The following is a 27,965-nucleotide window of genomic DNA, read 5'->3' on the forward strand; positions in this document are numbered from 1 at the left end:
AGCAGAGTGTCTGAGGGCTTGGCTACACTTACAAATTTGCAGCGCTGCAGCAGGGTGTGAAAACACACCCTCTGCAGCGCTGCAAATTGCGGCGCTACAAAGCGCCAGTGTAGTCAAAGCCCCAGCGCTGGGAGCCGCGCTCCCAGCACTGTCCGTTATTCCCCACAGGGAAGTGGAGTACGGACAGCGCTGGGAGAAAACTCTCCCAGCGCTGGTGCTTTGATTACACTTAGCGCTTCAAAGCGCTGCCGCGGCAGCGCTGCTGCGGCAGCGCTTTGAAATGCAAGTGTAGCCAAAGCCTGAGCTAAGTACGAGTTGGGACAGATTGTTAAGTAGAAGGGGTTACACATGTTGGAGGCGGTCACTTGAAATGAAGTGGGCAATTGTGAGTTAGATTGTTATGCATAAAGGGTTGGAAGTGGGAAATTAAGGGTAACAGGCAGTGTGGTGTGTTACAAATTGTTGTAATAAGCTGTAAAATGATCCTTCCGGTAAGAGCTAAAATGATCAAATGCTTCTGACAGGACGGAAGTTCTATCTTTTCAATGTAGCTCTCCCACCGTATCAATGATGATAATTCTTTTTTAAATGTTTACCTCTCCTAGAATAAGGAGAAGGAGAAGAGGACCACAGAGATGATGCAAATTTAGACTCTCTGTAGGATTTATATAATTCTATAAGGTACTCAAGATACCACAGTGATGAATGCAGTACAAATATAGATAGATGTGGAGGGGAGACCATTATAATACTGTGAGTGGAATTCATATGCTGCAATAACAGTGCTGATCTATAACGAATGGAAAGTGCGCTATTTCACAGAGAGCTCCCTGTTGTTCCTCCCAGTTGTCATACAGAAATGACATGAGTTATTGAACATGTTACCAGGAGATAATGCAATATAGGGAATGTGAGCACTGTGTGTACTGTGTGCAGTTACTATGGTTTCAGAGTTACCAGATAATGACTGTACAATCTAGTGAGGTTTTTAAAGGCAGTTGAGGAAATAGCTAGAGTTACCGTCTTTGGTGAAAGTTGAGATGTTTGAGAAATAATATTATTGTACATTTTACTTGGAGTGTGCTTCCCTAATAATGTGTGATAACACAATACATTCAGAATGTACTATATCTACTCAGTGCCTTACTTACTTTAAAACCTAGAGGTACTGAGAATTCTGGAATGGTAAAATTTAGACCTACAGAGATTTCCATTAATTTGAGGAAATGTCTGTGCATTCTCAGGTACCAGTGTGTGGTAGCTTTGGGAAAATGATAATTATCTGATGAGATTAGGAATCCCTCAGCGTGGCTTGCTGTTGTTGGGTTACTCCACTGAGATTTATAGCCTGAATGACACACCCCTTCTTGGGCTGTGATTTTTTTTTCTTCATATCTTACAAGAAAAACAATATTGGGCTTGATCTTTACTTTGATGGGAGGTTAACATAACAGACAATCAAAAAACCAAGGATGCCTCAGGATGTCATACTGGTGATTCGTTAGGTGATACTTTTCCTTCCACTACTGAACCAGTGTTCCAGCACGTTCCAGCACTGCCCCAGAGAAGTCCAGGAAGCAGTTTGTCACTCAGCAAGTCACAATTTGCCTTCTTCTGTCTTCTCCCATGTTCTGGTCTAATACCAGAAGCAGCATATGATACCCCACAAGCAAGCCTATCTATGCTTGCCAGCATGTTGGGGTGAGACAAGTAAAGTCTAGGCTCTACCCAGTCCCCATCCTCTCCCACTCACTTGCACAGGGATGAGGGACACAGTGGCTCTTCCCCCTCCTATGCTACAACCTGTAGCACAGATAGCCAGTGCAAGGGAGAAAGGGGATATAAGGTTGGGGTTTTAGTCAAAATTACTTTTTGTTTAGATTTTTACTTCAATTTAATTTTTTTTAAGGAAAAAACTTGAAAATGAAACAAAAAATCATTTTGTTTGACACAAAATGACACCCCCCCATTTTTTGGAAACAAATTATTTGCACAGTGCTTTTGTGCATCTGTGTGTATAACAAGAATGCCAAGTGGTAAGACCTCTAGTCTTAGGGGAAGGATAGCACCCCCAATAGCACAGTAAATGCATAGACTCTATATTTGTCTGTATATACATATATATGTAAATCTCTGTGTGAGAGTATGTATTTGTGTATGCAGATACGCACCATGTGTAGTGGTGATATCCATGTGCTAAACTAAACTTATCATGCTCTCTTGACTGTGTCACCTGCCTACTAATCCATCTCCATGGAAATTGCTCATACCATTCTAAACTTGTGAGCAGTTTAAAAGACATGCTGTTTGCAGCAGGAAAAAAACCTCCCACAGAAACTTTTCCAATTTTTCCAAACCCCTCAACATCTGGAATTCCTCCCAAAATTATACTTTTTTGGTGCATGAAACTCAGGGGTTTCTTATCCTCCATGCATCAATAGGGGATTTAGACTCTTTATTAATTAAAAAGATCTTAGATGAAAAACAACCATTACTTATAACTGCAACTTTCTTGAATGCTGTCACAAGATATATATTTTACAAATCTGTCTGGTGAAAATCACTGTCAGAATTAAGTCCAGTCCTAGGCTGCTTCCCTGTCTTATCAATGGTATAAAAGATTTAAGGCCTAATAGAAAACACCTTCCTATAAACCCAAAGGGACCCTCTTGTTGATATGATACATGTAAGTGTGTTGTGTGTGTTTTCTTGGGCATGTTTTATCAGATCTTATTTACTATTAATAAAAAGTACAGAAGGATTTTTGTTTTCAATAAATTAATTTATGTAATCATGTAATTGTTATCTGGACTGTGAGATTTATTCTGTTCACAGAATAAAAATATATAAATATTGCAAATTAGTTTAAAGGTAATTTTTTATATATATAGTTAAAATTAATTATCATATGACAAACTCAGTTAGGCTTTTCATTTTATTTAGACCCTTTCATCTTAGTAAACACAGGTTTTAGCTATCAAATAAATACAGAATTCTATTTGTATATCTTTAAAGCTCCGAGGCATACTTGACAAATCTCCTTCATTTCACTCATTTTGATACCAAAGTTACCTACATTCCACAGAAATGTGAAGTTATTTAAAGCTGAAATAATTGTGAACCAGTCAGCATTCTAGAAGTTACACTAAAAGAAGGAATCTCACAGCATTTTCAGTTCCCTGCACAAATAATTTTGTGGTGTCCCTCACGTTGGGTCTTTGTCACACATTACCTCTCACTTTTGGGCCACAGCAAGTCAAATGTTGTATGAAAGAGTTTCCTGTATTGTCTTGACACTGTTTAACTATTTCAGATATCCCTGTTGTGGAAATACTCATCTTTTGATCCTCAGTCCGTGGGCCTCCAATTTCCCAGTCCTTTCAGTATCTGGAAAATATGCAACCCTTTGTTCTCACTCTGCTCTGGGGAGGAAAACCTATTGCTAATGTTCATCATTACTAATTATCTCCTCACCCACCCACCCAACTTATTTTACTGTATAAAGTTTCTCTTGACAAAGTCAAGCAAAAGTACTCCATCGGAGTGAAAACAGAACATTTTTGTCTTTCATTTCTTTTCTATATTATTATGAATCTTTTCCTTCATTTCCTTAGTCATGAAAGCATCGTGGTAAGGCTTATGCAGTACATGTATTGCTACAAGAATTGACAAGTTGAAATATGATTAGATTAGCCAAGGCTTTGCTTTCTGTTTTCGGGTTGAAGCCTGTCAAGTACAAGGTAGACCATTCTTCAGATATTTGGAAACCCTTATTAAAAGTTTTGCTTGTTTGGGTTTACTTTTGTTATGCAAGTTCTGTTATATCAAGCACTCTGCTTGATTTCATCTATTTCTCTCATTTGATACACTCCAAAGTGTTTTACTTGTGAGTGATTAAACCTACACAGAGTCCAGCTGCTGCTTGGGTGTTTAATTTACAGTTAGTTTGAGATTCTGGCTTTTAGTCTGTTGCTTGGTTCTGTGCCACTGAAGGGAAAATCTCAATACTAATTAAGAAAGGGCAGCTTTTAGTTCAAAATGTATCCAACCAGCAAACTTTCTGCTTGACTGACAAGGGCTAAGATTCCAGTCATCAGCCTGAGCTTCAGTCCTCCCCTGTGTTTTCAGTGTTACTTTGATCAATGCCTCATAGTGTATAAATCTGAAGGGTGCATGACGGCAAAACTGTAGTAGACCCAGGATGCCACTAGAAAGCAGAGGGGGTTCTTTGGCTAACACTCTTGTTTGGCCAGCCCTGAACCACTATCCTGCGGCCAAACAACAAGATAATAGCAGGAGGCGAGCAGGAAAGGTCACCAGATGTACAGTCACTTCTTGCAATCAGCCAGATCCCTTGTGGCCTCTCTCACATCCTTTCATTCAGCCATGTCAGGTGGGAGGAAATTTATTTACTTATCTTTATTTTATAAATGTGAGCAGAGCAGTACAAGCTATAAAGAATGTGAGCAAACATAGCCTTGGGTATATAGACATGACATTCAAGGTGGGCATTAAACCCAAGATTGTATTTTCCAAGAATGTCATAAAATTCAATGTGTAAAATCAGGTTCTGGTCGTCTTACAATGTGGGAGTCATTCTGCAGATCCTGTGCACCCACATCTCCAGTTGCTTTCCAAGGGAGTTGTAGATGCAAGGAATGCAACATCAGGTCATATAGTAGATATGGCATTAGTTGTATAACTTGTTACAAATGAATAATATTTGGATATCCTTTGCTCTAGAAATGCTTTTAATATTGCCTAACAACATATGCAATTCCTTAACTATGGCTCCAGAGTATCACTTCAAGTACCAATACTGCACTATAAATGTAAAAATATAAGCATGTTTGTGTTGAAATAAGTGGCATTTATGCTAATTATTCTAGAATATTTTACTCATTATTTTAATTGTGTAGACTGTAACTGAAGCCATCTTCATAATCAGCTAAGCCTTTTGAGATGCAAAGGATTGATTGTTCAGAAATATTATTTTATAAGAAATAAAGAATGGCTCTTTTTTCCGTATTAAGGATGATTTCAGTTCTTCACCCAAATATATCAAAAATATATTATTATTCAGGTTTTGAACTGGAAATTCAAAAGTGTAAAATAGGTACCTCATTTAAATTTCTAAATATTAATAAGGGTTTTTTGTAGCGCAACTGTTGCCTGACATTACACATTTCAGTTGTGGTTTGGCTAATCAAGCTGAGAGGGCTTTTCCAATGAACAATCTGGCTAGATTGTACTATGCTTAGTCACTTCAGTGAGAGTAGTCCCACTGACACCTGTTCACGAATAGTCCCACTGACTTCTGTTTAAATAAGTGCTCACTAAAGTCGTTGCATGGTCCAGCTCTTTGAATTAAAAAAAAATTATTTGGTAGGCCATTACTCTATTCTATTGTGATAGACAACAAAGGTAATAAAAGTAAATATTATTCAATACAAAAATAATTATCTAATTATTTTCAGCATACAGCTTGCTTCTCATTCATGAGGTTTATGAAATAACTAACTAAAGAGCATGTTTTGAGCCCCTTAACATCCACAAACCCAGTCTTATTTATACTCCTGACAGAGTCTCTCAGGAGAGATCCAACATCATCCAGATGCAATTCCACTCATGCTTTAAAATTATAGAATTTTTAACTACAAGGAAAAAAATACATTCTATCATAGACTAATTTAAAAAAAAATCCATGATTGTGACATAGCAATCATTTTCTAAAGGTTTTCAGGCCACAATATGTTATATCTACATCAGACAATATAACTTTTCAATCCTTAATTTTTCCCATAATCTTCTGGTTAAATATTCATAGAGACATGCAATGTAAATTAAAGATTATACTATATGTAGCTCTGAATTTAAGATATAGATAATAACAAATATGCCCAATTAACTTCCGAAGACTTGTACTTTATTACAGCATAATCATGAAAGAGTGGTATAAATTATGTGTAATCAGAGCAAACAATTATATGTCCTCTTTGTGGTTTGCATGCGCACACCAAACAAACTCACATCTGGGAGTTATACTCATGGAAAACTGTGTGCATAACTATTCACAGATTTTTTCATGACGCAATGAATGGAGAAACTCCATTAGCTTGCTGTTAACAAATATAAAATAGGAGAAAATTGGCTGTAGTTCTTTTATGAGAGTATGTTCTACTAAAGCTCTGATATATATATGAGTGTGTGTGTGTGTGTATATATACACACTAGGGCTGTCAAGTGATTAAAAAAATTAACCGTGATTAATTGCATGATTAAAAAAAAATATTGCTATTAATCGCACGATTAATCGCGCAGTTACACAAAAAGAGAATACCATTTATTTAAGTATTTTGGATGTTTTCTACATTTTCAAATATATTGATTTAAATTACAACACAGAATACAAAGGGCTGTCGATTAATTATTTATGGTACTGGTAGTCAAACATATATATATACATATATATATATATGAGTGTGTGTGTGTGTGTATATATATATATACTGTACTCTATAATTTAGGCTGACAATTTCATTAATGTATGCCAAATATGCAAAACAGATATCTGTATACACAATTGCTGATTAATCTCTAGGAAACTACATGTCTTCCGTGTACACTTAGGCTCATGTTTATAAAAATTTAGCCCTTCAGGCATGAATCTTTCCAGGACAAGCTTAAGGCTAAGTTATGAAATAGAATGTATATCCTTGAGCATATGTTGAAAGCAAATTGTTTGACTACCAGTACCATAAATAATTAAATTTATGACTCTCTCTCTATCTGCTTATAACACAGACCTTTACATGGTGTTGTGGGATCTCTATATCACTCTAAAAGGTGTACGAAACTATTTACAGCCTGCAAAAAAACAGTTCTGATTCGGCCAGTCTCAGGTGCATAATATCCTTCCATCTATGAGAGGACATGCAGAGCAAGGTGATGGGAGGTTCCTTTCACCTCCCAATAGCATACCTTGACATAGGCCAAACAAAATATTCTGTGTTGTATCCTCTTCCCTCACCATTCATCTGTCTTAATCTGTTTTAGATTGTACACTTTTCAGGACACAGTTATTTATTTCAGTGTACTTGGACAATACCTAGAAGATTTTGGGAACAACTAAGTACACCTGAATGCATTGAACAACATTAATAACTGTGCTCACAAAAAATTAGAACTTGCATCTGAAAAAGCTGTTGAGTAGCATACATGTTTGTATGCACCAGAGTTAATTTTGCACATAAATGGGCGCTTGACCAAGCACAGTTAACCTCTTTGCATGCACATATGCCTACTTTGGGTGTGCATGTTATGGAAACACAGTACAGGTGCCTAAATTTGAAAACTTTGCCTTTAGTTACTTTCATTTTTACTATTTGGTTTTGTGACAGGAGATTCCATAATTCTAGCATGCATTGTATTCTCAATTCCACACACACCCATGTATTTGATTCATGAGTGCTCTCCCATTTGACAAATTTTATGCTGTTTAAAATTAGGTACTTTTCAGGAGCAATGAATTCACATTTTGTAAAAGAACCTGTCTCCTTTAACCATATCTTGTTCATCCTCTCTCATCTTGTCAAGGTCCTCCTGTCCCTTTTCTCTGCTTTGCCAGTATGTGTAAGTTAAGTGGCAATCCTCCAGAAAAAAATAAGTTAAGCAAAGTGACCTGTGGATTTTGTGAATCCTACAGACCTCTGTGGAAATAGCAGTCCATTGCCTTGTTACAAACAATTAGAGAGAAATCCCTCCATTTGAATATTTTCTGACCACACTCTTTCTCTTTCTAAGTGACTCTTACAGCCATAAAAATTTAATAACATCACTAACACATTTTTCCTGCAATTCCTTAGGGGTTTAATAGCGCTAACATTTTAGATGACATGACAATAGACTCTTCATCTAAACAAATAAATACATAACAAATAACGAGTGTGTCTAGTCTAATACTTCTTGAATATAGTCTGTGTTGGGTATTCTTTGAAAATTTGAATTAAACATTTTAAAACAAAGCATTGCTGAATTTCAATTTCTGTTTGTTGTATCGTTGAAAAATGTAGGCATCTAACTTCAAAGAAATCAGTGCCTTTATATTAAAACAACACAAGGATAGATATGCAGACTCAACCCACTATAAAGACCAGCGGGAATAAGATTATATTATGGCTCTCTGCAAATGTCTGACACTTTCAGAAGAGTGTTGCTGTATTAGAGAAATAGACAAAGTAATAAGATCTTAAAAGGTCATCATGACAGTATCTAGACACATTCCATAGTCTGGTTCCATGGACTCTTTTAGATGAGCTTTGTATTTGGGAGCCTGACAGCTTAGAATTTTCTTTAAATTCAAGCGCTTGAGACCTTCTGTTGTTATTTTCAGTAATGGGAAAGAATAACGTCAGGAGGGGAGTTCTATTGCCAAGAGTGACAAGAAAAGCAAATCACACTTAATGTCTTGAAGGCTGCAACTAAAGAGTTGGAGAAGATAAAACCGAACCTGGAAAAATGGAAAATGCTGTGTCAGTTGGGGTGGGGTGGGAGAAAGCGAGGAGGTGAAGTAGAAAGTACTGAATGCTACAGATTACAGATTTTGTTAGACCAGCCAAAACACATGAATTATACCTTATGTACCATGAAAGCTTTGCTCAGACCATTTCATACACTAGTGACATTTCAAATGTTTTTCTTCTGTTTCTTTCACAGGCTCATCTAGTAGCAGCTTTTGAAAAGAGCTTAGGAAATATGACTGGCCGACTGCAGAGCCTAACAATGACAGCTGAACAAAAGGTATGCTTACAAAAGCAGACGCTTGAATATGGAACATACCAGATTATTTTAGGGTTTGTGTTTAAATTAAAAAAAAAATTGAAAGAAAGGACAGCTGTGACAACAAGACAGACACATCTTTCTTTCCTGGCCATTGCAATCAAATCTTCATAAAGCTCTATAAGAATTAAATTGTGCTGCATCAGATTTACCCTATCAATATCACAGTATGGTTTGAAGATAAAATCTTTCATTTCCAGATTTTAATTAAAACATTTGTGACTCTTGGTTTAATCCATATGGAAAGATTCTTCAACAAAGGCTCATCATAAACAATCGGAGTATTTCATTCCAATCCGACAACATTGTCAGAATACTAAAAATTTGGCAAAAGAAAGGATTTTAAATAGAGAAAAATGACCTTGTTGAAAGTGTTTATGAAATGTGACCAAGCTGTTGTCTAACAGATTTGGTTATGATTTTGCTATTTAGAGGGGAAGAAATATCCAAACCTAATACCTAGTATATGTAATCAGACACATGGTACCAGTTAAAGGAACTGCTGTTGTAGGGCCCGATTCTGCCAGGTGCTGAGAACCATGACCCCATCCAGCAAAGCATTTCCTTAACTTTAAATATTTGAGTATTCCACTAACTACAATGGGCTACTCAGAGTCTTAAAGTAAACCATGCACTTAAATACATTGCTGTATTGGCAGCGGGGTGCTCAGCACCTTGCAAGTTGAAGCTCCCAGAGTCAGATTCTGCAACCCTTACTTATGTTGAGCAGACGCTTACTCAGCAAGTACTCCCATTGGGCCAGACTGAACCCTTTGCACGCTGGTAAGCAATTATTCATACAAGTAGCTCCACTGAAGTCAATGTGAGTAGTGGTTCACTGTCTGGCCTCCTTTTGATTAAGTGGAACGGCTTGCAGAGTTAGGAACTACTCTCCATGAGTAAGGGTGGCAAAACTGGCCCCTAAGTATCTCATGATAAAAAGCATTTTTTGTGACTTTTATATATTAAGCAAAATGTTCTTAAACAGTTTATGTTAAAAACATTTTTTTAAAATTATTTGTAAAGTCTAGTTTCCCTCAGAAGGCCCCTTATCCAGAAGAGATTAAAATGGTGACGTTGAAACAAATCAGTTCATAAGTAAACTCATTTTCCCAGAGATTTGAGAGCATGTTTTGCCCCTTCTCCTCTTTCCTCAGCCACTGAGGTTAAATTCCTTTAGCAGCTTTAATCCTCATTATATAAAATGAGAGTTAGCAGGATTGATTCTTAATGCAGCAGTAATAAAACTAGTTTTAATTAAAATTGACTGTGCATTCCAGTGTAGAATTTATTGCAGGAAAGTGGAACAATGTCACTCTATAAATTGCGTAGCTGTTGTTGTAGAGCAGGTTTTTGTGCTTAACATTTAGACATCTAAACATACTGTTTAGAGTTTTTGGTAATGATATACAAACTGCGGATGGAATTCATCCATTAAAGAATCATCTATCAAGTTAAAGGGTGTAGAAGAGAATATTTGATATGCTTTAGGCTATATAATGACTTTGAACATCGTAATGAATGTTCAGAGGAGATCCTTTCTTAGATCAATATTTAGTGCTAAAATATTTTATTTTTCTTTCATAAGATTTGTAGATTCTAAGGCCAGAAGGGACCATCATCTGACCTCCTGTGTAGCACAGGCCATAGAACTTCCTCAAAATAATTCCTAGAATGTGTCTTTTAGAAAAACATACAATCTTGATTTAAAAATTCTTAAAACATCATCATTACACAGCATTTGAAGTCACATGAATGCAAATGAGAGTATGTTAGCTGAATATAATATTTTTGAGAGAAACTATATAGTCTATCTGGGATTTAATTTTACCCTTGTGCGAGCCCACTGACTTCAGTTTGATCACTGATGTCTTGTAGTTTTCTTGTATCGTGGAAAAATACTTTTCTTTTGTTATATATTTTGAAACTCTCTCGGCTGTTCCCACAGGAATCTGAGCTTATAGAACTAAGAGAAACCATTGAAATGCTGAAAGCCCAGAATTCTGCTGCACAGGCTGCTATTCAGGGAGCTTTGAATGGCCCTGATCATGCCCACAAAGGTATGTTTTTGTCACTGTCAAAGTAAGTACTAATTTGTTCCCCAGAGAAGAGCAAAGCTGCTGGTTTTCTCTTATTTTGACAACAGTATCTGTAGCAAGGATGAGAGAATTCTGGAGTTAGTGTTTGTCACATTTGTGGTTTTTCCACAGCTGGAAAACTTGCATGTACCACCTATGTGCCAAACAATTCTTGGAGCCCAGACTTCTCAAAGTTGTATGGTCAGGAATCAGTGGCTAAGTGCTGAAAGTTAACCCTTTCAGTACACCTGTGGGTATAAAACATGTCCACGTAGGGTGACCAGATGTCCCGATTTTATAGGGATAGTCTCGATATTTGGGGCCTTTTCTTATATAGGCTCCTATTACCCCCCACCCCCTGTCCTGATTTTTCACACTTGCTATCTGGTCACCCTATGTCCAAAACAATAGTCAAATGTCAGAAAGAGTACAGCAAAACATGACCAGAAGTTAGAAATGCACTCTAAATTGCAGCTCTGAATGTTGTTGTGCCCATGACGTCAGCATTGGATTGAGCAGCAGCTCAAGGGGTGCGCAGAAGGTGCCAGCTCAGCCCAGTGAATTCCAGGTGCTGAATCCTCTTTTTCTTGTAATTTAGACAGACATCACATGACAAACCATATATTGCAAAGGTGTGCAGTACCATTCGTGTTGTTAAGCAACAGCCACAAAAGGAATAACTAGAGAAGAAAGAATGATAGCGAAAGTGACTTTTTGTAAATGTCATTGATCTTTTTTATAAGTAGCATTATTTATGAACAACTAGCCCAAGACTGTTTTATTAAATGTCTTCAATACAATGTAGCTTAATTCTAGAAAATAGCACTTCTGAATAATTCCTTTAAAAAGTAGTTCCTCTGAGTATTCTGAGGTGTATGCAAGGAGTATATATTCTGGTAATTAGGGTATGGCTATTAGAGACTTAAAAAAATTATAAAACCAAAAGTTTCACTGACCTGTTATCCACTTCCAATATCCTTCACGTTCCATGTCTTTTGTTATGTTTTATTTTCAATAAACTACTGGTTGCTGATTCCCAGGGTGGCATGTCAGGGAATAGCATCTTCCTTCAAAATCCAATTCAGCCAAGGGTCAAACAGTGTCCAGACCCTTCAGACAACAGCTCTGTAAGAAATAAGTCAGTGCTTTGAAAATTATTTAAGCAATTGAACTGTAACATAGTTAGTCCCCAATCCTGGACAAGGATTTGCTTAAATATAAGGGTCCAATTGCATGGATTGCTGTCCAGGATTGCCACCTCAGTGAGAGACTCCTATTCAACAAGATGCTTAAACTTGTGCCTGGCTTTATGTATGCAAGTAGCCCTTGAACTTCAATGGGACTACTCACATTCCGAAATGCCTTGTTGAATCAGGGCTAGAAAAAACATCAATGCCGGTTACATATATTATGTGTATTTTGGCTCCTTTAGAGAAAGAAGGTGCTGCATAAATGTAAGTATGGTTATTACATTGAAACTAGAGTCCATATCACAGGTGGACAGATGGTTTATACACTATTTTCTTCTTCTTTTATTAGATTTGCGTATAAGACGACAACATTCCTCAGAAAGTGTTTCCAGCATCAACAGTGCCACAAGCCATTCAAGCATTGGCAGCGGTAATGATGCTGACTCCAAGAAAAAGAAAAAGAAAAACTGGGTATGTGCTCAGCGGGTTTAAACCCATCGCCTAGATATTATGTAGCTTCCTCATTCCTGAATAGCATAATGGCCCATTTCATCTACAATATCCTTGTGGGGCCAGAGAGATATGGAGCAGTTCATACCTAGTCACAGTGTGATGTTATTGGCAAGCCAAAAATTGTTGATCACCAGTGGGAAATTGTTTACATCAGTCAGGATCAATTTAAAATAAATATATAACATTAAAATAGCTGCTATGATCAAACCAATGACTGGGCTTTGTTAACACTGTTTTAATTTTCTTTAGTAAAATGGATTGACTCAAAAATGTTTCCGAACAATGAGCTGAAATCTGTTAATAGTTCAAACAGTGAACAAGATACAATGTTTAGAGAAATGAAGCTTTTTAATCAAACAAATCACAAAGATATCACACAGTATGAAAGTTTTATTGAAATATTTTCTATACATAATAAAAAATATGTTTTTGTTGTTTAAAAAATGTTTATGCAGGTAATATTTTAAAATACTCATCAGCCTTCATTCCCTTGATTTGTAATTCCCCACTCTTTCATGTTTCTGCAAGGTGAACTCTAGAGGAAGTGAGGTGAATATAAACCATGGAAAATTTGGCATGCATTTATAAAGAACCCTATCTTGGCATGATTGCTATTCATTTTGGCAGTAGGCTTTTGTACCTTCTAAAAACAGATTATCCTGTATGTCTTCTCAGTTTGTCTCTATTCATTTCAATCTCAAAGTTTAAAATGTAGAAAGGGGGAGTGTAGCCAAAATCCATTTCTTTCTTGTTAAAAATCATGTGCTGGAAAGAACTTAAATAATATTTTTTTGATCAGTGGTCACACTCCCCACTCTCCAATTATACCATTGAAGTAAAGTGCTTAAGTGCCTTACTGTTTTGTAGAGGGATCAGTTTGTCATCAAGCTTTATACAATTTTAACCAGAGCAATTTTCTGAGGAAAAGCACAATTTTTCCTAATATCAGTTACTCTTCTGAATAGACTAATCTATCAACGAATGGGCTAATTGCAATGTGAAAATTCATTGCAAACAAAACTGTGGTCCTCTTGGTTCCTGAAATAAATGGCTCTTTGGCTATTCTGTTCCTTTTCAATAATGGATAAGAGCTTCTAGCGAGAAAAGACAGTGCTTGTGTATATGAAGAACTTGCTACTTTAAACACAACTGCAATAAAAAAATACATACCTTTCAGCTTATGTTCTTCTCAACAGTAAACTAAAGGGCAAAACTTATATCACAGCTTAAATTCTCTTGCTTCTGATCTTAACTGTAGCAAATTATATGTTTGAATAGTTCTACAATTCAAACTCTTAATAGAAAAATAAATTTACAACCACATCAATTGGATTTTGTCTTATACTTTTAGCATTTGATATCAGCAATGTCTGCCTGTATTCTAGATACAAAGTGGTTATTTAAAACCAGTCACCTTGAGGGGAATGCCATGGAAATGGAATTCCACAGGAGGTTCATGGTTTTAAATGAGCACCCCCTTAGCCTTAGCCAAAGCAATTGATCCTGCACTTTTTCCATAGCATTCAGTTTGCGCTGCGCTGAATTAATTAAAAAAAAACACTGTATCACATTTTTAGAGATACTGTGTTGCATATGTTGCATACCCTGCTTCTATATACTGACCTCAGGCAGTGGCTAGGATGGCATCTGCAAACTAACTCCTCAAAACAGAAGCTGCACAAATCCAGAGAGGCAACGGAAGTAATTTTTCTCTCTTTCTCTTTTCTCCAGCTAAGAAGCTCATTCAAACAGGCCTTTGGAAAGAAAAAGTCCACCAAGCCTCCTTCCTCACATTCCGACATAGAGGAACTCACCGATTCATCTCTTCCATCATCACCCAAATTGCCCCACAACTCGGGGGACTGTGGCACATTGTTAATGAAACCATCACAGTCAGCGTCTGCGTAAGTCTCTCTTTCTATACTAAAAAAAAACAGGAGTACTTGTGGCACCTTAAAGACTAACAAAGGTGCCACAAGTACTCCTGTTTTTTTTTTGCGGATACAGACTAACACGGCTGCTACTCTGAAACCTTTCTATACTAGTTGCTCTTATTAAATATCTGGACTGTGAAACAGACCTCTTTAAGCCTGGCCAGTTCTATCTCAGATACGATCACCAACATCCGCAACCTTTTCATCTCTCTCTCTCTCTCTCCATCCCTCATCTCCTGGTTCTGACAAAAACCTGCATCCCCCATTTAACCACTGCTTCTGCAACAGCGCTGTCTTATAGCACAACAATTCCACCTTCTCCTCCTCTCACACCCCTTGTGTTAAGTCATCCCCAGATAGCTGTGTTGAGGGTATTGGGCTTTTCTCAGTCTTCCTTGCAGTGTTCTGCTCCACCGTCTCCTTTGAACAAAACTCCATCAGACAACACTCTCCCCCTCTCTGTTGCTGTCATGTACCATCCCCCTGGCTCCTTCCCATCTCCCCTTCTGAGAACATCCCATGACCTGCTGGACATCCTTCACTACAGATTTGTTCTCTGTGCCACCAGTTCTGTGATATTCTCAGTCAAACAACACTATTTCTCCACTCTGACTCCTACATCCGCAACACCAGCCGCTTAGTCACTTGACTCCCTCCTGAAATTCTCTCCTTCTGCTGCACCCTCCTCCACACACACAAACTAGCTGACTTGTAAAAGATAAGCTTAACTCTGGCTTCTCTCCCTTCCTTCCCTCATCCTTTCTCCCACCACCTTTCCTCACCAGCTCCATTTTATTCCTTCCCTCTGTCGCTGACACCAATCTCACTTGCTTATTGTCTTATTGCCTCTACTCTCAGCACCTCTCCCTATATCTCCCTCCCTCTATGCTGGCTTTTTCTCCACAAAGAAAAAAGCATAGTCAAGGGTCCCCCAATCTCAAGAAACCACCCTTGATTTCCTTTATTTTTAACTACCATTCCATCTGCTCTCCTCCCTTCACTGCTAAATTCACTGAATGTACCATCTAGAATAATTAATAGAGTCCAAGGCCAGGAGAGACCATTGTGATCATCTAGCCTGATCTCCTGTATCACACAGACCATAGAATTCCCCAAAATGATTCCTAGAGCAGATCTTTTAGAAAAGCATCCAATCTTGGCTTAAAAATTGTCAGTAAGGGAGAATCCACCACAATCCGTTTTAGATTGTTCCAATGGTTAATTACTCTCACTGTTAAAATGTTACACCTTATTGCCAGTCTGAATTTGTCCAGCTTCAACTCCTAGCCATCAGATTATGTTACTCTTTTCTGTGCTAAACTGAAGAGCCCTGGGAAGGAAGATAATCACTGATGGCATTGCTGGTTAGGGGGCTAGGCCTCTGCTCACCCTGCCTCCAATATTTCTCCTGGGACACAATCACACCCTGCTTTTGTCTTCTTTTTGGGTGGGTGTTGACTAGACCCACTGGTCAGGTCACCAGTCAGTCTTATCTCTCCTCGGGGTGACTGAATCCCAAGGAAGATATGAGGTCCCCTGCGTTCATGACGGGGGAGAGACCCTTCAGTACATCTTTTGACCCCTGTGGGTGTCCAGTCTCAGCGGTGGTGTTCTAAAAGTCTTTACCCTCTCCTTCCTCCCTCAAGGGAGAGTCTGGAAGTGAGGGTTTCCATGCCCTTTGTAAGGAGAGGAGTTGGTAAAGGTGCCCGGGCCCTCCCTCTCCACCAGACTCCAGCTCTATAAGAGGCACCAATGTCCAACACCCAGGAGTGCCTTCAGGTTGTCTCCCTGGGCCATTTCCTACCACCCACTCTCTCACCAAAGTCTTACAGTTTGCCTCAAAGTGGTAAAATAAAAAGAGAATAATTGAACCTTCAGCCCCTTTGGGCTCAGCAGGCAACCTCTCTCTCAATGAAAAGGCTTCTGCAGCACCTCTCTGCAGGAGCTCCCAAAGTAGGTCTCTCTCCCTGCCCTGTCAAGCTGCTTCTGAGCTGTCTGGCTCCATTTTCCACTCCGCCTCCAGCTCGAGCATACTCTCCAGTATGTATGGGTGGAGTGGCTGGTTAGGGTCACCTGGGCCCAGAGTTGCTCTTTACCCCCTTCAGTTTTAGTGCAGGGTATATACACCCCATCACATGCTCTGCCCCTCAAGTTCAGTGCTGGGGTACCATTATGGATCCTTGTTCTTCCTCTACCCATGAAAAAAACTCCATGTTCTTATGGTCCCTGCTGCTTGGTGAATTACTTGGAAACTATAGGGCTGCAAGAAAAGCTACCATTGCATGATCCTAGGGTTGGAATCTTTCATCAAATTCAGCCAATGGAGGGGTGTCTGGTCTATTACTAAAAGGAAATGATTCCCCAACAAATAATATTGTAAGGCATCTATGATCCACTTCACGACCAGGGTCTCCTTCTCAGTGACAGAGTAGGATACTTGGGAAAACAGCTTTCTGCTAAGGTAAAGAATGGTATGTTCTCCCTCTTTAAAAGTACTGCCCCAATTATCACATCGGAAGTTTCAGTCTGCAGTATGAATCATCTTGAAAAAGTCTGTGCTTGACAGAACTGGTTCCCAACTTAGCTGACCTTGCAGTATCTTGAATGCCTTGTTGCAGGCTTCAGATCACTGAATTTTTTTAGGGCTTGTGGCTTTTATCAGATTTGCCAGGGGGGCCACAACGGTGGCAAAACTTGATACAAAGAGTCTATAATAGCTGGAAAGGCCCAGGAAGCAACACTCTTGCTTTTTTTGGTGGTTGGCATGGAACATTGGTCCAAGGCTTGTACTTTACCAATCTGCAGCTTCAGACACCTGTCACCTACTTTATAGCGGAGGTAAGTTACCTCCCAGCTGGCCAGTCAAAATTGGGCAGAGTTCTCCATTAGTCCTGCCTCTTTGAGGGCTGACAGTGATGTGGTAATGTGTTTTAGGTGATCGTTCACTCATTGCTAGAAATGACAATATCTTTGCTGTATGCCACAGTTTAACATCCATGGGTACTTGGTTCATTAGGCATTGGAAGGGATCTGTGGCCCTGTGAAGAACAAATGGCATGGTCTTAAAGTAGTAGACACCAAAAGGGGTAGAAAATGCAGCTTTCTCTGGTAATTTGGTTGTCAGAAGAATCTGCCAATAACATTTTATTAGATCAAAAGTGGATATATACTTGGCAGCTCCTAGCCTGTTCAGCAATTCATCTATCTAGGCATGGGTACTCATTGAATTTCAATTATTGCATTCACTCTGGAAATCAATGCAGATCTATGTTGACCCTCTGAGTTTTGGCACAAGTATTATGGGTATCTACTCACTATGGGATTCTTCAGCCACCCCTGAGTTCAGCATGGCCTGCAGTTCTTTATGGACTATATCCCAAATTTTCAATGGAAGGGGGTCAAAGGATTTCTTGGACCTTTTCCTCATTTTGGTGTCCATGTGATGGTAGATGCCTCCTGGCAGCACTGAGAATACTGAGCTTCAATCAGTTTTCATAATTGTTGTTTTTGTTCAGGCTGGAGTTCTCCCTCCATTGGTATTGGCCCTGCATCATGGTGCTTGCAAGGTGATCTAGTGAGGGTTGTGGGGGAAAAGGTGCTATGAGAAGGCCTTTTTGGTCCCTCAAGCCTTTAGCAGTTTCACTTGATATATTTGCATTTCCTGGCTGGTAGATTCCATAATTGACCACCCCCACCCTTTGTAAGGACCCAGGGACTAGAACCTGGATCTGAAAAGCCTAGGGTGGTTGATATTTCCACAGTGCCACTGGAAGACCCTGTAGAAGCACATACAGGGGTCACCGTGGAGAATAGGTGCCGCAGAAAGAACCACTCACGAAACCCAGAGTGACCGTACCCTGTGGCCCTCTGATTGGACAAGTGCCCCTACTTAACCCCAGGGGCTGTCCCAGGAAGTTGTCTGGCCACCACACAGATCTTGGCCTGTTACTTTGCCAGACTTTGCCTTGTCCCCTGATCTCTAGTCTCTGACTCCAGCCTGATTTTGACCCTGACTACTGCCTCATGATCCTAACCTGGTATTGCCTCTGATCTCCAGTCTCTCACTCCAGCCTGACTTCATCCCTGACTCTTGTTTACAGAGCTTGGCCTTGAGATTCCTCTAACTCTGGCCTGGCGACTTCTGTCCCTGGTGGGCAGACATCAGCCCAGCTGTGACCACCTACACCCTGGTCCCTTACACCCTTCTTTCCACCTCAAATGGATCCTGCCACTTGGTCAGTCGCTTTGAATCTGAGGTCAATAGCAACAATAATACCCTATCCCTGGGCCCAAATTCTCACATCCTGGCCCTTTGGTTGCAGGCCTGTTTCTAGTTCTGTTGGGATTTCAGCAGGTTTTCTTTAGCAAAAGCCCTCAATTGGCTTTTTCACAGTGGTGGTCTAGGATCCTGCATGGCTTTCTCCTATATAGTAGTTTGAATGGTGAGAACCCTGTCAGTGCCTGTGGCACTTCATGGATGGCAGAAAGGAGTGTGGGAGTTACTGATCCCAGTGATGGTGATCTAAGGTCACAAATTTCCTAAGCATCTCTTTCAGTGTCTTACTGAAGCGCTCCGCCAGCCCATCTGTCCGGGGGTGGCAGACCAAAGTCTGCAAGGCCTTGATTTTCAAGAGGTTGCACAATTCCCCCATTAGCTTTGAAGTAAAGTCAGCCTTCTGGTCAGTCATTATCGCTTTCAGTATTCCCACACATGCAAAACCCCTCATCAGTTCAGTGGTGACGGTGGCTGCAGTGGTTGAGTGAAGGGGGATGGCCTGGTATGTTGTAATATGAGTCTTTATCTCTTTTTCTCATATATAAAATACTGGTACATGTTGTTAATATAGTCAGGCTAAAGTCTGACATTTTCCCTTCTTTAGTTTGCCATTTAATGTTTTTATATGCCATGAACTACATCTTCTTTCCTTTGCAGAGGTTTCTTTTTAATTTTTCTGACCTGAGTCTCATGTTCTAAATCATTGCCTTTTCTTTCCTCCGCTTGCTTCTGTCTGTCTAATGTGTGTATATGCAGGTCATCTCTAATCTGGGCACCAAAGAAAAGGCAAAATGGTCATGTGATATACAAGCATAGATCCCGGTAAAAAGGAGTGTGAGGCATGGAATTGCATATCCCAGTGCTAAACTGAAAAGTGTGTCATTTTCTTTCCCAAAATGCATTTGCATGCATTCTGGCAATTAAAAGCTGACCTCTGTTTCATGTTTGCATACTAGTAGCAATAATAATACTGATTATGTAGTGCTTTTCATCTTTAAAGTATTTTATGAACATTAACTATTTAGAAGAAGTAATAAAACCAAAATAACATCAGAGTAAATTGATTGCAAGCATTGACTGGTGCTGAAGTGTGGCAGAAACTTTTTGTTCCATATTCTGGCAGCTCTATGTTATGGAATGGATTTAATTAAGATAGCAAGTGGGTTCTGGGACATGGTGTTCTACGTTACAAGTGAGGCGAATTGTACCATTGTAGAATGAGAATCAGGTAGCTACTGGGCTTCACGAGACAAAGTCAAGTGAAATGCTTCTGTCTTTGTAACCACACTATGCAATGATCTCCATTGTAAAAATCAACATTTAGCCAGTTACATATTTACCCTATTATATGTATAAGTAAATAACTGCAGTATTTGAGAAACCAGATATTATAATGGGGTGTCTATAGGTAAATATGACAGCCTCTGCAGGGACTGTCTTTTAGATCATAAGGGTAGGGGCTGTATTTTTGTGTATTGCACAGCACAAAGCACACTATTGGTGTCTAATAACTAGCATGTACCAATATTTTAATTTGACCACCATAGCTCCATTTTGATCACTGATACCTGGGGAAATTGTACCCTTTGCACAGAAAAAGTGACACAGCTGAGAAATATAGTTCAAGCTATTTGAGGATACAGCCATTCCACATTTGAAAAAACAAGCATGTAAATAAAATTCTATTTTTTGTACATACTCAGTTGTTTGCATCTTTTTTTTTTCCACCACAGGAAACTAAATAAATTTGAAGGATAAAAAAGAAACGATCATTTCATCTGGATATTTTTACTTTTTTTTCTGTATTATTATTTTGCAGTTTGAACCTCTTCATAAAATTCTCTCTCCATTCTTAGGTTTTACCAGCAGCAACCATTTTCTGTTCTTTGATATGGAATAATGACACTGCTTACAGGAGAAAAGCTTCCTTTAATCTCCCGCCTATTTTCCTTCTCCTCTTTAGGATATGTGAGTGCACAGAGGCAGAAGCTGAAATTATTCTACAGCTAAAGAGTGAGCTGAGGGAAAAAGAGCTAAAGTTAACAGACATTCGTCTCGAGGCCCTCAGCTCAGCACACCATCTTGATCAGATTCGTGAAGCCATGAACCGCATGCAGGTCAGTGCAGTGGCATAAGTAAGTAGAGTAGTGCTCACGTAAAGCATGCTTGTTTGGTTTTTAACTCCTTCCCATTATTTTATGTTGTTTATTTAAAAAAAATGTTGATACACAGGAACATGAGAGATTTATAGCACTTCCTAGAGACAGGCTTGATAACTCTACATATATGTTATAATGATAATATTAATTCATATCATTTATATTACACTAGCAATCAAAATGTGTGTTGCAGATGCACAGGAAGACATAATCACTTCCCTAAGGCTTTTACAATCTGAAAAGGCTTGGGTGGGAAGAAGAGATATGACAGACAAGCAGAGAGATCAGGAAGCTGATTGTTACACAGCTTGTTAACTCAATGGGGGGTGGGGGACTAGCCCCTCTACTGGACTCATTAGTTCCTGACCCAACTCTTCTCCACAAACCTAACCAATTTGTTTTTACCAGCTCACTAAAATTCTTGCTTAATTATTACCCAGGAAGCCCCTCTCATGTCCTCTCTCAACCCAGCTTCTCAGCCTGCATCTTCTCAACCCCTGCCTGCTGACAAACTTCCCTTCCATTGGCATGAGACCTTATTCTGTGAAGAAAGGGGAAATTCCGAAAATCAGACTGCATTCATTGGAAGAGTCCTGGGGGGTTGGAGGCATGCTGGCTGCTCCCACCATTACAGGATCCATCTCTGGAGCTCCTAGCAGCAGTTTCAATCTTCACCACAGAGCCCTGCTGATTTAGGCCCTACCTATGTTCAGTCCTAGCTGCACCTTCCCATTCCTACACCCTCATCTGAACATTCAGTCTCCCAAGTGCAAAAACCAGCTCATAGAGTCTGGAACCTGAAATAGCAGGGAAATTCTGAGAAGGGTCCAGCCCAGATGTGCTCCTAGAATGGACGGAATGGTTTGCTGTGGCCACATGACTCCACAGGGTTGGGACAGTGCGGGGCTAGTCCCCAGCCCTCTGATGCTCCTGGCTATCACTGTTGTTGCCGTGTTTCTCCTTCCTAGAGCATTCTTAAAAGGAAAACCTTCCTGGGCTCTCCAGCCCACATAGTGTTTCTGCGAGTAGAGGGGAAAATAAGTTGTATAGCACTATACTGTACATACTCAAAGCACCCTAAAACCTTCCCAACACAGATTCCTCATTGCCCATCAGTTCTGATGTGCCTCAGCTGGGCAAACTGGTGTAGTTAATAATTTTATATATGGTGGGGAAGGGTTTGATGTCACGTGACTCATTTCACTGGAGCCCTATTCCAGATTTGAACCTAGGTGCCTTTATTACCTGCTGGCATTCTTTACATGTTTGACCCCTTCTCTTTACTTCCCATCATTCTTTGCTTGTTTGGTTTCTTTCATGGGGGGGAGGGGAAGGGGATGCTATCCTTTATTTTTTTTACTCTTAAAATGTGGTTGAAGAGCCTTTATGAAAGTTTCAGACAGTTAGCAGAGTGTGAGTGAATATGGAATTAAATCTGATGTGCAATGCCATCTCCAAGAATAAGCAGTTGCTTTGTTCTGTGTTTCATGAAGCGTCTAAAAGCTAGATTTAGCTGGTACCAGGCTGCGCTCAGGCTAAGTTTTCATTTGATTATTGTAAACTCAATAATCTCTCGGCACCACAGAGGATTTAGCTAACAAAAAAATCCTGACTCTTCTGATTCATCTGTCACTATCTGTTTTCATCAAAAGGGTTTTTTTGGCTCTTATGTGAACAAGACCATGTTGGGATGATCAAAAACTGTCTGATGTCAACAAGGGTTATGAAACAGTTAAACTATCTTATTTTTATTGTTTGGTTTTCATTTCATATCTCCGTGGTGAGGTCATTGATTCAATGTACTTCTAGCGGCAACAGTAGTCTGCTGTGACTTTAGCAGCATTATCTAGCTGAGATTTTAGTAACCACTTAAAGGAAATAACTATTACATAAGATATTTGACAAAGAAAAATGGCTTTCTGAAGTGAAAATTCCAAGTGCAAAATGTCAGATCTGTAGTAAACACAAGGACCTGAACATTGTGTTGATCAGTGGTGATATTAATGCAAGGGTAAAAGGAACTTTTAGCAGTCCCCCCTCCCATTTCAGCACTGAAGGGAATCCAGTTTCCACTAATTGTATTGTACTGTTGATGTATTGTTACATGCTGCTACAGAGCTGCTAAACCAGTTAGCTCGTGCTGGTGAGCAGCAAGCTGCCTGAACAACCACCCAGTGCTCAATGGTTTTCAGAGACAAAAATCTCCCATGTTTCTATACTGATTTCTTTTTGTTTTAGAATGAAATTGAGATTCTGAAAGCTGAAAATGATCGCTTAAAGGCAGAGACCGGAAATACTGGAAAGCCGGCTCGACCATCTTCTGAGTCTTCAAGCAGCACATCCTCCTCTTCATCACGGCAATCATTAGGACTTTCTCTGAACAACTTGAATATCACAGACTCTGTTACGTCAGGTGAATAATACATATATATACATGATTAACATGAATGTATTTTTCTTTCATTTTATTTTCTTAAAGGTCCAAATTTCAAATGTGCCTTCTGAAACTACACATGCATTGATTTGTACACATATACCTCAGATTTGCATGTGCTACTGGGTGTTTGCACATGGACATCACAAATAGTTTTGGTGATCTCTTTTGAAAATTTGGCTTTAGAAGTCAGAGAATAGTAATATCAGATTATTTGTCCTCTACACAGTATGTTCCTAGCTCCTATCAATGTTTCTCTTTGATTTTTGTATGCTACAGGTTGATATTTGATAAGAAGGGCACCATTGTAGAACAGGTGCCAAAGAACTGCTGAAATATGTGTCTTTGTGGGACAAATGTGAGAGAAGTTGCTAAAACTTTCCCTTTTATCTACAGATATTGTATTGTTCATTTCCTACGGATTCCTTAAAGATGCACCAGTTCTGCAATCAGGAAGGAAAGTGGACACTGTTTACAGTTAGATTCTAGTAATTTGTTGTAGACTGTAGATATGTAGTCTAGGTGGGGATGACCTTTTTTCTTTCCATATACAGTCGGGGCCAGATCAGTCCATTTACCATAGACTGTAGGGCCAAATCCTGCTCTGCTCACTAAATCCTCTTATTGACTTCTGTGGGAATCCTCATGAAGAAAAGCAACCAGGATTTAAGTTCTGAACATTCACACATTATACAATACTGTAGTGTCTGAGAATAGATAATCCCAATCTCCCCACTGTACTCTTTCTGCACTCATTGCATACAGTGGCCAAGAAACAGGAGTATTGTCTCAACTGTTAAAACGATGAGCATAGCAGAAGCAGAGAAACCATCAGTAATGCAAATCTGTAGAAAGTATAATGCAATCTCTGGAAGCAATAACAGTGTGGCTAATAATTATAGATGGAGTCTGGGCAATAGTACAGCTGGGGATGTGCCAAACTGCCTGACAATAATTTGAGTTGGCAGTCAGTCCTAGTATCTTGCCAGTCATTGATTACATGGGTATTTGAGCCTCTCTTCTGGTTTAATTTTATATTTTATATGAAAATCAGCATGTTTTTCTTTACACGCCAGCCATTTTATTGCCTGGATTAACTCACTGAATAGATGAGGCTGTGTTGTCCCTGGACATGGCATGAAGTATTTCTTCTACTGCAAACACATTCATTCAGTACCAGGAAGGAAAAGTCTTATTGTGCTTTCCCCCCTGCCCCCTTACTCTATGGGAGGAAGCCCCCAATACCAGAGCAGTGGTCCATTCAATAGTACTAAACTTAGAAATTTTTTCATGAATAGATCCTGAAATTGCAGCTCTAGATCTCTTGTTTCTGACTAAATCTAGAGTTCTATTAAGTCAGATACAGCGAAAAAAAACTATAGACTGTGTATAATTCTGTGTGTGTTATTTATGCATGCTCTTCTAGTATGCAATCTGATTACTTCTGATTATAAGAACTAACAAGTCTGAGGCACACGGAGGAGAGGAAGATCCCATTCAAACGTGTACCCATTCCAATCTAAACATTTTGCTATGGCAGCAGGAAGCTTGCAAATGTGGGAAGTTTCCACCATCAAATCTTCTGGTACTTTTGTAGAGACCAAGAGGTTATTAACCAGAGGCTCTGGAGCTATGGTCCAGTTAAGCATGCTTGAGGGCTGCAACACCTGAGGCTAATGAAGCACAAACTGGAGTCTGCTCCGTTGGCAAGGCAAGCTAGGATGGGGAAGAATGGAGATTTTGAATTATTCAGACAGTTAGTGATAAGCCCCCAGGAGTGGAAGCCTTCATGCTATGCTAAAAAAGTATTGTGGGGAAAGCGCAGTTTGGGTTCCTTGCAGGAATATTATGGCCTCAGCACCTAACAGGAGCCCTGTTGAAGGAGCTGGTGAAGAGGCAGGTCAGGAAACAGATGTCTAGGGGAAGATGGAGATTCTCTCTACCTCCAAGACCTCTGTGAAGTCCTGCATTGCAACCCTATCATCAGAGAAGTGGCTGGACACTGAGTGAGTCCAGACTGAATACAAAGCAGTTTCCTGGGCAAGTTCCTCTTCCTTCTGATCAAGGAAGTTGATCACATGAAAAGAACAGTAAGGAAATGCAGCTCTAGAAGCTACATCATGAGGAAAGATGGACTCTTCCATGTAACTATGCTTCATCGGTGTAAGCTAAATTCTGTTGGGAAGGGAAGGTAAAACCCAATAGGCTTATAGCAGCAAGAGTTTTGGCTTCAGGATTTGCTATTTTTCAGCTGACAGCATTTTAAAGGGCAAGGTGGATATCCAAAGGTTATGTTTCTACATAATATGAGGTTTAAACTAGGTTGTCACATGGATCCATGGTAGTTTTGAACACACTCCAGTAAGAAAAGCAAAGAAAAAAAATGTATTGTAGCTAACGGAATGTATAGGGCCTCAACTCAGAATACACACAACCAAAGCTTATTAGGAATGATTGCCTTCATCAGCTGACAAATCAGTACTTTTTCATTTCTAACAGCAATTAAAGTGATCGTACTGCATATTGTTGTGATAGCAGCCTTTCTTACTAAAAGACCTTGCAACAAACATTAAAATAACGAGTAAAACAAAGTTTATATCACTTCTTAGATTAATCACATTCTATAAAATATGTTTGCTTCTTGTGTTGTAGATATTTTACTGGATGATGTCACAGATGGAGCCCTCCCCAAAGAAGGCCACAGTGTTAAAATTATAGTCACCATACGTAAGGGCTATGGTCGATCCAAGGTACGTTCATTTTCCTGAAGTCCTAGAATCACAGATATAGTAAATACCACCATTATAGTTGAGCTATTTGCACTATTTTCAGTCAGGGACTGAAAGTCAAACATTCAACATACACCCTTTTTCTTTTATCCTTTCTTCCTATATTTTTATCTAATCCAGGCATTGTCAAATGCAGTCCCCACAATCTTCTGCATTATGGCCTATTGCTGCTTTTATGAAGGCTCAGACAGACTACTAGTCTGACTCAGTTTAAGTTGGAGTATTACATACTGGGACCTGTAGTCTCTTCAGATGGGCTTCTATTCAAAGGGGTGGTCATTGTAATTTAGGTATAGCTCTTGGCAAGCTGCAAGTATGCTCCTCACATGGACAAAATTGAGATGTCCGAATTAATCAATTTTGAATCATATCCTCATGATCTGATGTTTTGTGTTCCAAAAATCTTTCTAATATAGTGTAACCTGTATTTGTATACAGTGAGTCTTACTTTATTTTTATCACTCAGGTGCCACCACAAGTCTACATCACTTTTGCACAGATGGTCCCAAACAACTAAGCTAAAAATATTAGCTCAAAGTCAAAAATTTATAATATAGTTTCAACCGTAGATTTCTTAAAGAAAATAAATCAGTATGACTACTTTGAAGTTAAGTGACTCAGTGTGAAGGGATAGGAGCTTACTTGGTCACAATTCAATATTTTTATACTGCTAGGCCCAGATCCTGCCCTGCGATAAGGCAGCTTTGTACTACCCCATGAAGCAAATGCCAGCCATTGATGTTTAACTCACGCATGTAACCCTAAATACAGGAGAAACCTTAGAGCTGTGTGTGATCTATATAATGTACTTTATTTCCACATATATAACAATATAATTAAAATAATAGGTGGACAATGGCATGAAGTAAGACTGAAGTGTCCACCTTAACATTACTTATACCTATTTGTATGTGTTAATTACCAAGTTGTAGCATTGTAACTTAGAGATCTTTAAATGCATGTGGCAAACTGATTTCCTCCAATTTTAGTCCAGTTTGTGAATTCTCTCTCTTTCTCTTTCTAGGATCAAAAGACGCAGGCATATTTGATAGGATCCATTGGGGTTAGTGGGAAAACCAAATGGGACGTTTTAGATGGAGTAATTAGACGTCTCTTTAAGGTGGGGCATTTAAAAGTTGGTTTATCAGTTAATTCCATATTCTTTGTCTCCCATAAACTCTCCCTACTTGGTTAGTTTTGACTTGTCTAATTCATTTTTTTCATATAGCCTAAGTTAATGCTTTTGCTCTTTTTTAAGTTTACGTATGCTTCTCTGTAATGCATAGAGCTGAGTCTTCTTTAAATGGGACTCCACCTACACTAAAGTATGTGTTTTAATAACTTGTCTCACGTGAGATGACCATGCACACTTTTATATCTTGCATCTATGTATAATTTTAGGAATATATCTTCCGAGTGGATCCAGTTACTAGCCTGGGTTTAAGCTCCGATTGTATTGCTAGCTACTGTATAGGGGATTTAATCAGAGCCCATAGCCTGGAAGTGCCTGAACTGCTGCCTTGTGGATATCTGGTTGGAGATAATAACATCATCACCGTGAACCTGAAAGGTAAAACCACAACTATGTATTTCAGATATTTTTCTCTTCTTTATTATATCCCTCCCAACCCTTCTATTTATCGTTTAAACCTGACTTTTTCTCACCACATGTCCAGCACAGGAAGTCATTTGTCATGTGAGTTCTTTGAATGAGTTTGTATAGAATTTAGCACATTCAGGCTTCTTGGTGCTGT

General features: G+C 39.2%; 1 protein-coding gene across 1 annotated transcript in view; it reads left to right on the forward strand.

Moving 5' to 3' along the window:
* Nucleotides 1-27,965, forward strand: part of NAV3 (neuron navigator 3) — a 248,514-nt gene that overhangs the window by 206,555 nt on the left and 13,994 nt on the right. The window contains exons 23-31 of the mRNA XM_044988256.1: nt 8,716-8,799; nt 10,787-10,898; nt 12,456-12,577; nt 14,351-14,523; nt 20,793-20,946; nt 23,227-23,401; nt 26,075-26,172; nt 27,236-27,331; nt 27,613-27,781. Coding sequence (XP_044844191.1) covers nt 8,716-8,799; nt 10,787-10,898; nt 12,456-12,577; nt 14,351-14,523; nt 20,793-20,946; nt 23,227-23,401; nt 26,075-26,172; nt 27,236-27,331; nt 27,613-27,781 — 1,183 coding nt within the window. The remainder of the gene's footprint in view (nt 1-8,715; nt 8,800-10,786; nt 10,899-12,455; nt 12,578-14,350; nt 14,524-20,792; nt 20,947-23,226; nt 23,402-26,074; nt 26,173-27,235; nt 27,332-27,612; nt 27,782-27,965) is intronic.

The sequence above is a fragment of the Mauremys mutica genome, chromosome 1 (genome assembly GCF_020497125.1).
Source record: "Mauremys mutica isolate MM-2020 ecotype Southern chromosome 1, ASM2049712v1, whole genome shotgun sequence".
NCBI classification, from domain to species: domain Eukaryota; kingdom Metazoa; phylum Chordata; order Testudines; family Geoemydidae; genus Mauremys; species Mauremys mutica.